Source organism: Oncorhynchus gorbuscha, unplaced genomic scaffold (genome assembly GCF_021184085.1).
Source record: "Oncorhynchus gorbuscha isolate QuinsamMale2020 ecotype Even-year unplaced genomic scaffold, OgorEven_v1.0 Un_scaffold_50:::fragment_4:::debris, whole genome shotgun sequence".
Lineage (NCBI taxonomy): Eukaryota > Metazoa > Chordata > Actinopteri > Salmoniformes > Salmonidae > Oncorhynchus > Oncorhynchus gorbuscha.
In genome coordinates, this window is record NW_025745332.1 from 1 (window position 1) to 12,135 (window position 12,135).

General features: G+C 41.8%; 1 protein-coding gene across 2 annotated transcripts; it reads left to right on the forward strand.

The window, feature by feature from the left end:
- Window positions 1-5,792: 5,792 nt before the first annotated feature.
- LOC124018408 (replication termination factor 2-like) lies at window positions 5,793-10,775 on the forward strand. 2 transcript variants are annotated; one of them, XM_046333717.1, is made up of 4 exons: window positions 5,793-5,943; window positions 6,771-6,825; window positions 9,088-9,165; window positions 9,781-10,775. In XM_046333717.1, exons 1-4 carry the CDS (start codon window positions 5,908-5,910, stop codon window positions 9,972-9,974), a joined length of 363 nt encoding a protein of 120 aa, XP_046189673.1. In that variant the 5' UTR covers window positions 5,793-5,907; the 3' UTR covers window positions 9,975-10,775. The 2 variants fall into 2 exon arrangements, with proteins under 2 accessions (XP_046189673.1, XP_046189674.1); XM_046333718.1 differs by having other exon boundaries at window positions 9,784-10,775.
- The last annotated feature ends 1,360 nt before the right edge of the window (window positions 10,776-12,135 follow it).

Genomic DNA, 12,135 nt, shown 5'->3' on the forward strand with positions numbered 1-12,135 from the left:
AAATAGTGTATAAGGGATCATACAAAAGATTTTGCTGTGACTCTTATGTGGATGATGTTAAAAATATTTGTTGGTCTGATGTGATTAATGAGGAGCATCCAGACGCTGCACTTGATGAATTTATGAAAATGCTTCTTTTAATTATTGATAAACATGCACCTGTTAAGAAATTGACTGTTAAGTGTTAACTGTTATGGATTGATGAGGAATTGGAAAAACAATGGTTGAAAGAGATGGGGTAAAAGGAGTGGCTAATAAGTCTGGCTGTGACTCTATGTGACTAAACTCAGCAAAAAGAAAAATAACTTTATTATGAAGCCAAGATCAATGATATAAAGAATGATGGAAATAAAACTTTGGGAGTACTTTAAATGAAATTACGGACAAATTCAACTCCATCTTTCATCGAGTCAGGTGGATTATTCAACACAAAACCATTTGATGTTGCCAGTTATTTTAATGATTATTTCATTGGCAAACTTAGGCAGGATTCAAGAAAGCGTACAGTATTACATAGAGTCCTTATTGCATGGAACTTCCTTCCATCTCATATTGCTCAAATAAACAGCAAACCTGTTTTCAAAACACAGATAAACACCTCGCAGCACAACGACTCTCCCCTATTTGACCTAGATTTGTGAGTGTGTGTGTATGCATTGATATGTAGGCTAGCTGTGCCTGTATGTAGTTCTGTCCTTGAGCTGTGCTTGTCTTTTGATGTTCTGTATTAGGTCATTCTGTATTATGTCTCATGTTTTGTGTGGACCCCAGGTAGTGCAGCTGCTGCCTTTGCAACAGCTAATGGGGATCCTAATAAAATACCAAGTACCGAATGTGTGATAGTCATACTGCATATTTATTTTCTACAACTCTTTGCGTACACGCTGCGTGAAACCACATACAGTACATGTGGAAAGTACACCCCATAATGACAAAGCAAAAAAAGGTTTTTAAAATGTTTGCGAATGTGTTAAATTAAAAAGAGGAATACCTTATTTACAAAGTATTCAGACCCTTTGCTATGTTACTCAAATTGAGCTCAGCTGCATCCTGTTTCCATTGATCAACCTTGAGATGTTTCTAAAACTTGATTGGAGTCCACCTGTTGCAAATGCAATTGATTGGACATGATTTGGAAAGGCACACACCTGTCTATATTAGAGACAGGGTTGTGTCGAGGCAGAAATCTGAGGCACACATTTTATTCAGCTTTGTTCAATTGTATTCTTCATACTATAAAATAATGACACGGAATAACAAGTCAATCTTTTCTGCTAAATGAACTAGTGCAGCCCATAGCCATTTGGCATAGACATTTACATTTAAGTCATTTAGCAGACTCTCTTATCCAGAGCGACTTACAAATTGGTGCATTCACCTTATGACATCCAGTGGAACAGTCACTTTACAATAGTGCATCTAAATCTTAAAGGGGGAGGGGGGGTGAGAGGGATTACTTATCCTATCCTAGGTATTCCTTAAAGAGGTGGGGTTTCAGGTGTCTCCGGAAGGTGGTGATTGACTCCGCTGTCCTGGCGTCGTGAGGGAGTTTGTTCCACCATTGGGGGGCCAGAGCAGCGAACAGTTTTGACTGGGCTGAGCGGGAGCTGTACTTCCTCAGTGGTAGGGAGGCGAGCAGGCCAGAGGTGGATGAACGCAGTGCCCTTGTTTGGGTGTAGGGCCTGATCAGAGCCTGGAGGTACTGAGGTGCCGTTCCCCTCACAGCTCCATAGGCAAGCACCATGGTCTTGTAGCGGATGCGAGCTTCAACTGGAAGCCAGTGGAGAGAACGGAGGAGCGGGGTGACGTGAGAGAACTTGGGAAGGTTGAACACCAGACGGGCTTCGGCGTACTGGATGAGTTGAAGGGGTTTAATGGCACAGGCAGGGAGCCCAGCCAACAGCGAGTTGCAGTAATCCAGACGGGAGATGACAAGTGCCTGGATTAGGACCTGCGCCGCTTCCTGTGTGAGGCAGGGTCGTACTCTGCGGATGTTGTAGAGCATGAACCTACAGGAACGGGCCACCGCCTTGATGTTGGTTGAGAACGACAGGGTGTTGTCCAGGATCACGCCAAGGTTCTTAGCGCTCTGGGAGGAGGACACAATGGAGTTGTCAACCGTGATGGCGAGATCATGGAACGGGCAGTCCTTCCCCGGGAGGAAGAGCAGCTCCGTCTTGCCGAGGTTCAGCTTGAGGTGGTGATCCGTCATACACACTGATATGTCTGCCAGACATGCAGAGATGCGATTCGCCACCTGGTCATCAGAAGGGGGAAATGGAGAAGATTAATTGTGTGTCGTCTGCATAGCAATGATAGGAGAGACCATGTGAGGTTATGACAGAGCCAAGTGACTTGGTGTATAGCGAGAATAGGCGAGGGCCTAGAACAGAGCCCTGGGGGACACCAGTGGTGAGAGCGCGTGGTGAGGAGACAGATTCTCGCCACGCCACCTGGTAGGAGCGGCCTGTCAGGTAGGACGCAATCCAAGCGTGGGCCACGCCGGAGATGCCCAACTCGGAGAGGGTGGAGAGCAGGATCTGATGGTTCACAGTATCGAAGGCAGCCGATAGATCTAGAAGGATGAGAGCAGAGGAGAGAGAGTTAGCTTTAGCAGTGCGGAGCGCCTCCGTGATACAGAGGAGAGCAGTCTCAGTTGAATGACTAGTCTTGAAACCTGACTGATTTGGATCAAGAAGGTAATTCAGAGAGAGATAGCGGGAGAGCTGGCCAAGGACGGCACGTTCAAGAGTTTTGGAGAGAAAAGAAAGAAGGGATACTGGTCTGTAATTGTTGACATCGGAGGGATCGAGTGTAGGTTTTTTCAGAAGGGGTGCAACTCTCGCTCTCTTGAAGACGGAAGGGACGTAGCCAGCGGTCAGGGATGAGTTGATGAGCGAGGTGAGGTAAGGGAGAAGGTCTCCGGAAATGGTCTGGAGAAGAGAGGAGGGGATAGGGTCAAGCGGGCAGGTTGTTGGGCGGCCGGCCGTCACAAGACGCGATATTTCATCTGGAGAGAGAAGGGAGAAAGAGGTCAGAGCACAGGGTAGGGCAGTGTGAGCAGAACCAGCGGTGTCGTTTGACTTAGCAAACGAGGATCGGATGTCGTCGACCTTCTTTTCAAAATGGTTGACGAAGTCATCTGCAGAGAGGGAGGGGGGGAGGATTCAGGAGGGAGGAGAAGGTGGCAAAGAGCTTCCTAGGGTTAGAGGCAGATGCTTGGAATTTAGAGTGGTAGAAAGTGGCTTTAGCAGCAGAGACAGAGGAGGAAAATGTAGAGAGGAGGGAGTGAAAGGATGCCAGGTCCGCAGGGAGGCGAGTTTTCCTCCATTTCCGCTCGGCTGCCCGGAGCCCTGTTCTGTGAGCTCGCAATGAGTCATCGAGCCATGGAGCGGGAGGGGAGGACCGAGCCGGCCTGGAGGATAGGGGACATAGAGAGTCAAAGGATGCAGAGAGGGAGAAGAGGAGGGTTGAGGAGGCAGAATCAGGAGATAGGTTGGAGAAGGTTTGAACAGAGGGAAGAGATGATAGGATGGAAGAGGAGAGAGTAGCGGGGGAGAGAGAGCGAAGGTTGGGACGGCGCGATACCATCCGAGTAGGGGCAGTGTGGGAGGTGTTGGATGAGAGCGAGAGGGAAAAGGATACAAGGTAGTGGTCGGAGACTTGGAGGGGAGTTGCAATGAGGTTAGTGGAAGAACAGCATCTAGTAAAGATGAGGTCGAGCGTATTGCCTGCCTTGTGAGTAGGGGGGGAAGGTGAGAGGGTGAGGTCAAAAGAGGAGAGGAGTGGAAAGAAGGAGGCAGAGAGGAATGAGTCAAAGGTAGACGTGGGGAGGTTAAAGTCGCCCAGAACTGTGAGAGGTGAGCCGTCCTCAGGAAAGGAGCTTATCAAGGCATCAAGCTCATTGATGAACTCTCCGAGGGAACCTGGAGGGCGATAAATGATAAGGATGTTAAGCTTGAAAGGGCTGGTAACTGTGACAGCATGGAATTCAAAGGAGGTGATAGACAGATGGGTAAGGGGAGAAAGAGAGAATGACCAGAGATGAGGATCCCGGTGCCACCACCCCGCTGACCAGAAGCTCTCGGGTGTGCGAGAACACGTGGGCGGACGAAGAGAGAGCAGTAGGAGTAGCAGTGTTGTCTGTGGTGATCCATGTTTCCGTCAGTGCCAAAAAGTCGAGGGACTGGAGGGAGGCATAGGCTGAGATGAACTCTGCATTGTTGGCCTCAGATCGGCAGTTCCAGAGGCTACCGGAGACCTGGAACTCCACGTGGGTCGTGCGCGCTGGGACCACCAGATTATGGTGGCTGCGGCCACGCGGTGTGGAGCGTTTGTATGGTCTGTGCAGAGAGGAGAGAACAGGGATAGACAGACACATAGTTGACAGGCTACAGAAGAGGCTACGCTAATGCAAAGGAGATTGGAATGACAAGTGGACTACACGTCTCGAATGTTCATAGTCCAAAGGACTTAACATAAGGACAACTCAGAGTATGCTATTATTTTCCTCTGAAATAGATTACATTTTCTACATTCTTCTTTAGACCGGTTTAAAATAAATAATGGATTTAGGAGGTGTGGAAGCCAGGAGATGCTAAATGTGTATGTTCATTAACTGTCAATTGTCGTAAGGCCGGCAGTTAGTTGCTTGACAATCACTGGCTGACAAAATTTTGTGAAAACCACAGGCCTAGTCTCCACATGTTATTGGATTGTCAACCTTGCAGAACCAAAAATGGGTCTCTGTTGAAGGTTGTGGGTCTTCCAGCAGGACAACAACCCAAACACACATCAAAAAGCACCTAGGAACAAACATTGAACTGTTCTGGAGTGTCCAGCGATGACTCCAAATCCGAATTCCATCAAACCTATGGCGAGATGTGAAAACAGCAGTTAGTGGAAGGCACCACTCGAGTGGGCCAAAGAAGAAGCTCTTTTATGGCTACAAGAAGGCACTTTTTTTTTAATCTCAATTATTAGTTCCTGGGTGCCATTTTGTTTTAGTTAGCTTAATTAGGCTAACATTGTATTTTTTTTAATGGTTCTGAAATGGGGAATTATTTTAGAAAGGTACAGGGGTGCCAATATATTTGGCCACCACTATTTTAGTACTAGACTTAGGTTATTTACTGTTTTGTGATTGTAAGTAACTATGTTCCATTGAGATTTGGATAGTATTATTTACTAGGGCTGGGAATGGCCAGTCACCTCACGATACAATATTATCACAATATTTAGGTGCCGATACGATGATGTATTACCATTTTCAGAATGATATTTGTATTGCGATTCAATACTATGATTTTGAGATTCCATGGTCCAAATATAGTGCTCACTATATGTCTGCTGCAGAGGGACAAGAGAGAGCCATGAGAAAGTTAGTTTTGATCAGTCATGGAAATAAAAGCTCCCTATTTAAAAAGTAGATGGAGAACAAGCTATGAAGGAAAAACACAGAAGTTTTGGTGCAAAAATAATATTGCGATATTGTCAAAATAATACTATACTATATATTGTCAAAAATAATATCCCGAAATGTAACTATCCCCCCCCACACACCACCTTCTTGCTTCATGTCCTTGTTATTGTGGCTCTAAAGTACACAAAATACATGTTTATATGTTCCTATATTTGCATTGTACATTGTGAATAAAATACAAGACAACATACCCGTAGGGGAGTTTAGAATCCCTACATGTGTTTTCCTTTCATAAACCATCCCTGTAATGTTAAATTAATGGATTCAAATAAGATACTCAAAAGCATAACATATGAAAATAATGTATAAGAATGTCTGGGCTTAACTAAAGCTTCTCTTGGTTGCAGTGTGGCGACCCGTTCAAAGACGAAAACCTTGTCGTCCTCAACGGGACCAAGGAAGAGGTGGAAAAACTGAGGGAGAAAATGGAGGAGAAGAGGGCCAAGGCCAAGGCAACAAAGGTACACATTTGTAGAGTTTTCTAATAAAAAATGTAGACATGCATTGATGTCAGTGAAAAATGTACTTATTGTAAGTAGAAGTAAAGATTCTCCAGATTCTCCCCTTACCGGTTATGTCAGTTACTTTTTGTGTCGGTAAAATGAATTGTGCGGGAAATGGCGGTGGAAACGACTTTATTAGCAAATATTGATATAATAACAAATCATATTGACGTAAACTTGGAGTCATGTGGCGATATGTCATGTGGTCCTCCCACTACGATTTGGGAAAGCATGCAGTTTATTAGGATACATAACTTTTTGTGTTTTTTTATCATAAACTTCACATGGTGGTGAATGTGCAAGTTGATGCGCTTGATGCTCCTTTCCAATAAATATCCAGGGTCTTATTCTGGTGACATTATGATCCATGCTTGGCTGCCGTTTTAACAAATACAAATAATATCACTCTTATCCATAATCTCATAATGTAGGTAGCCTACCAGCACTGTATCTGCGAGCTGTTGGCTAGAGCGCATATGCCAAGACCAGAGTGGGCACATTTTCTAAACAAGTTTTTGTGACTAAACCATCAGTAGAGTTGAAAATGTGATGGAAACCCATTTAACTTGTATTTTTCATTCGGTGCATGGGAATTTAGCAACAAAAGTCATTTTGTATGTGCACTATGTCATCACGCAGAGCCTTTTATCCGCAAAAGGTCAGTTTGGTGGAAACAAGTCTCTGGTGGGAAAATGTCCATATTGTTTGATGCAGATTCAAGAATATTTGCATGAAAATCTGTCGTCAATTGGATGGAAACCTAGCTAATGATCTTTTTTTTCTAGAAACCAAAGAAGAACAAAGTTGCAGAGACTGTTGCCAAGCCATCTGACTCAAAAGGTAGGAAGTGACGATGATGCTTGACAAATATCATATTTTGGTTTTATATACACACAGGCAGAAATTGGTGCAACCAGTTTGCAGAATGAATTACAGTTTTGCTTTTCTATATTGGTATTGCCCCCCGCCTAGCTCAGTTGCCACCCACTTAAAATAATTTGGACTTTCAATAGAATTGAATAACATTTTTGGGATACCCATGTAGCGCTCCTGACAAATTGTTTTCTCAATTACAATTGAAATCTATGGGAAACACAGGTGTAAATACCATTAAAAAACCATAACATGCCAATCACATCAACCTTCAGTCATCTAAGGTTATGTCTGACGGGGATCTACATAGTGATGGAAAATATGTCCACAACGGCCAATGACATGAGCTAGCAAAATAACCATGCAAAGCTTGACCTTATTAGTTGCTCAAACACCAATTGCTCATATTTGTTTTGGCTGCTTTTGATTGCGTAATAGAACACATTTACATTGTATTATGTAGACTTGGGCTAAACGGCACCCTATTGCCTATGTATTGCACTTATTTTGACCAGGGCCCATACGGCTCTGGTCAAAATTAGAGTACTATGTAGGCAATAGGGTGCCGCTTTGTATTGCATGTATGTGTATAGGTTTGTGTCTTACTGGTTAGTTATTTATTTGATAATGCCCGAGATTATTATTATTATTATTAAGCTGGTGTTTGGAGGATATGTTGTAGAGGGCCGGCAAACCGTGACAATATATCCTCCAAACACCTGCTTCGAAGGCATTATCGCTTTTATACACTGGGTTACCAACATATTCAAATAATGATTTTACATGACGTTAATGAAAATATCTTGATTAATTTTTTTCCATACTATTTCATCCATCCACAATAGTCGCGACACAAATCTAGGGTTGCTACCCAAACCAGATGGACGTTCGTTCTATCGGTTCGAGTTCCAGAGACGCGAACCCAGTCGATGTCTTTTTGTTCTGTACCTATGGCTGCAACCGAGTTGTTCGTTCTAAATGTTCCAATGCCATACTGGCTGGCAACATTCTAATCCCATGCTTGCTAGCTAGCCAACTACAGCTAATTTACAGTAATGTCAAACATTGCAGCCAAGAATAACAGCAAAGTAGCTGCATTTGCGTGTGTTTAAGCTGTTTTGAAGTGATATTTATTTAAATACAGTGTATTCGGAAAGTATTCAGACACCTTGACTTCAAGGGGTCTGAATGCTTTCCGACTGCGCTGTACATACAAAGCAATGAGCTAACGATGTGCTATTTCCCCCCGTGCAAAAAAATATGCTCTCTCTTCAGGACAGTGTTGTTCAGAGAAGCTAGCCAACAATACAGCTAACACAGTTTCAAACTGGAGCTGGAAAAACCGCAAACGAGCTGCACTTTGTTTTGTTTGTCCTGTTTTCTATTAAAAGGTCTTTGTATATATCTATAAAAATTATACTGATTCATGATTTCAACTGGCTGAGAAAAGCTGCCTGCCTGTCTTATCCCGCCAGCTGTTCATTACTATGGGACAGCTGCCGATCTAATTTGAATATTGAAACAATGTTGCAAATGTTCGGAGAGACAGAGAGCAAGGTTTATACAAAACTCTGCTGTTAAACTAAATGTTAGTCTAAAAGGAATTAGATCATGTCTAGATTCTTTTTATAGTGGACATCAAGTTTATAAATTGCATAGCTGGGCTGATGAGACAGTGGATTGCGTAGTCAGATGGAACATGGTAAATAGGCATGGTAACTTGTGGACTAGATATCAGCTGGAATGCGCTTTTAGCACATAGTGGTTAGAAACAGAATGTCCATGTTAGCCTTTATGCAACGGGTGGGAATAATCCTGACTTACTGATTGGTTAAAACTGCATTCCGGCCAATGTCCGTTCCACATGTTACCATCCTCCAAACACCGGCTTCTCGGGCATTGTCACTTAAATATTGCACTCAAACTAACTTATAGCTTCAATGAGAAAATGTCTTGATCTGAGGTAGATGGATGTTCGTCAGGTCAACATTTGTTTTGACCCACTCCAGCCTACTTTGATTAGCTTTTGGAACATACAAAATGTTCAAATAATTCATCATATTCACACTATTGTAAAAGATTGTACCTCTCTTTTCAGACAGACAGGAGCTTCATGAAATGTTTTGGAAACATTCTGTTTTTCTCCCCAAAATGCCAGAGTGTTATAGATGTTTGTTAAAACGTTCTATGTATTTCTTGTTACCATTCATCTCTTTTGTTCCTATATAGAAAATCCAGAGTCCACTGAAACTGTTTCTTCAGAGGGTCAAACTTCAACACAAAATGGTGGAGACAACAGCCAGCCAGGTATTTGTGGTTTATTTGACTAGGAAGGGATACTTCAGGATTTTGAGGCCTTTTATCTACTTCCCCAAGTGTCAGATGAGCTCATGGATACCATTTATGTCTCTGCATCCAGTATGAAGGAACATAGAGGTAGTTTCACCAGCCAATGCTAACTAGCATTAACTTAATGACTGGAAGTATATATGGTATGTACTAGCATGTTGCCAGTTACTATAGACTGCCAGTCATTGCGCTAATTCTAGTTAGCAATTGCACTAACGCTAGATCTTGCCTTTCAGACACTATAACCTCTCCATACAGTTCATAACTCAGCAGCATGATGTTTCTAACGTTATAACTGTCATTGTAATATTGAGGAAAGCATTAAAACCTTAAAGTGTGTGTGTGTGTGTGTGTGTGTGTGTGTGTGTGTGTGTGTGTGTGTGTGTGTGTGTGTGTGTGTGTGTGTGTGTGTGTGTGTGTGTGTGTGTGTGTGTGTGTGTGTGTGTGTGTGTGTGTGTTTGGGTGTGTTTGGGTGGGGGGGTTGAGATAGGCAGAAGACCAATTTCCATTTGGCACCAAAAAAATTATATTTTATTTTATCCAATTAATGGTAATTTTGTCTTCTCCTGCTAGCAGTCCCTGAACCCCCTGCTTCTTCCAGCACCAAGGTGGTTACACCCTCGGCGGCAACCGGAAGCAAGAGGTCCATCCAGACCATGGAAGAGAAGTCGGAGACCTACAAATCTCTCTTCACCAGCCACAGTTCAGCCAAACGCACCAAAGACCAGACGTCCAACTGGGTCACCCACACCCCCTACCATTTCTAAATTACTTCACCTCCCCTAGATCACCACCAAGTGGTCATGACAGGCAACACACAACCAGATTGTGTATTTGAAGGGTATCTATAAAAGGTTATTAATAACACATTCATATAACCCATACTTAACACATTCATAAGAAGTATGTGAGCATTTCATAAATGCTTATGCCAACAACCGCAAGTTGATAAGTCGCATTACTGCATTTCTGTGACGAAGGCAATATCAGCTTGCTACTGCTTATGAATGTGTAATATGAGGGTTATGAAGCTTATGTCGGCATCCTTCAAGTAAAGTCTTAAGGAAGTTGACATTTTTCTTATAGGTATTCTTGGCTCAGGTTAATGAATCAATAGCCTATAGGAAGCACTATTAAATGCTCCTTTTTCTAGGAATGGCTGTAATATATGTAGGTCTTATCTAGGTATGGATAGGTGTAGATTTGGCAAGTCATTATGGTTTGCTATGCAATATGACATATACATGTTTTGAAATTATATCACAAGGGCCTAGTTAATTTTTTTTGTATAGGAAGTGGAATAGTGAGTGTTTTTGTAGTGTTCATTCAAAACATGCTTTCAATAAGCTCATTACTTATGTCTATACTCAATTTGAATGTTTCCTCCAAATAGCTTGTCACCCACCACCCATCAAAATATAGATGGGAGAAAAGTTGTTTTATTCACATGTGCATATTTCATTTTTATTTAAATATTTACCTTTTGATATACTTTTTCCCACTTTGTTTGGGTTGAGGGTTGAACAAACATATGTCAAAATAAAGACTATGTCCTTTTACTTAAAAAATGCATTATTTTTTATATGGAACAACATTATTCTAGTGTGTACAAGTAAAGGTGCATTAGGTCGACTCAATACGGGATTTGTTGTCCCTTTCAATTTGTATTTTGGGTGTGTCGCCAAACTACTGCTTTTTTTAACTGTATATTGTAACTACTGTACCTCACCTTTTCATGACACTGCAGGTGTTTTTCAGGTTTAAGAGTGGAATTATAGGATTTAAGGTATATTTGGATTTCAATTATATTAGCTTACTTTTAGTACACGACCATGAAAGTGTAAATGAACCCAAAAGAGAGCAAATTGCAAATGTCATTTAAGTCACATGAAGGTGTCAAGGCTTTAATAATTCATGTCACAAGATGGCAGCAGAGTTGTAACTTTGCCTTAGATTCTACTTAAGAGTAGTATAATTCTAGAACTCTACTCTGCGGATAACTAGATTATATTAATTTAGGATATGACCACTGGAAAAAGTCGCATTGGAGAATTCTGTTTCTCATGCAAGTAAATTAATTAAATACATTGTGTGTAGGCCTACTCTTTTGAGGAAAGCTCCTCAACGTTTCAATTTGATGTAGCCTATGCCCTAAAGGCCTGTCTACATACTCTGAGCTTTAATTCTCATTCTTCCCAAATCCCATGCCCTTGTAAAAAAAAACTTGTATTTTCTTCTTAATTATTAGGCATTTACATATAACCATCTTCATGTAGTCCTCAAATATGGATTAAACTGAAATAGGGCGACCATGCATTTATTCTCATGAGTTCATTCACATGACATTTTCACGGTACATAGTTTATACATTGACAGTCAAGAGAAAACATATTTTCTTTCAACGCAATTCTGCAAAAATAAATGCAAACAGTATAGGCAAATGATTAGTCGTATGATTATGTGCATTGTGAAACTTTGAAGGAAAGCCAGGCTATGCATTTTTGTTAGCCTTCAGCAGTTCATTGGACGAAAATTCGAATGCGTCAATGTGTTGTAGTAGGTAGTAAGTAGTGTAGTTGACAGGTATTTCGCTATAGGCTATTTTTATCCTCTGGCATTTGACTTTGAAAATGCGACAATTTAAGGATATATATTTGAATCTATCTACCCTACACACGTTTACGATAGTCTAAACAATACATGTGATGTTAATATGGGACGGGGTTAAATTAGTCCAGTGGTTTAGGCTCAAAGAATCCCCACAATAAATTGTATTAGAACATTGAGCTGTAGTTGATCGAAAAGGAAAGAAACGAAAATGAATGGGCCTAAGCCTATATTGACAGCTCCTCAAATGGTTTACAAAATGATTTATTCGATGAATATACACTTTCATAAGTAAGATTTTACTCTGCAATGTGTAGATTC

What these genes read in the sequence shown, in the direction of transcription:
- LOC124018408 (XM_046333717.1), top strand. Translation starts at nt 5,908, where the DNA reads ATGGAGGAGAAGAGGGCCAAGGCCAAGGCAACAAAG. An exon ending in CCAAGGCCAAGGCAACAAAG is followed by an intron (nt 5,944 to 6,770) that starts GTACACATTTGT and finishes TTTTTTTTCTAG; the next exon opens with AAACCAAAGAAGAACAAAGT. An exon ending in TGGAGACAACAGCCAGCCAG is followed by an intron (nt 9,166 to 9,780) that starts GTATTTGTGGTT and finishes TTCTCCTGCTAG; the next exon opens with CAGTCCCTGAACCCCCTGCT.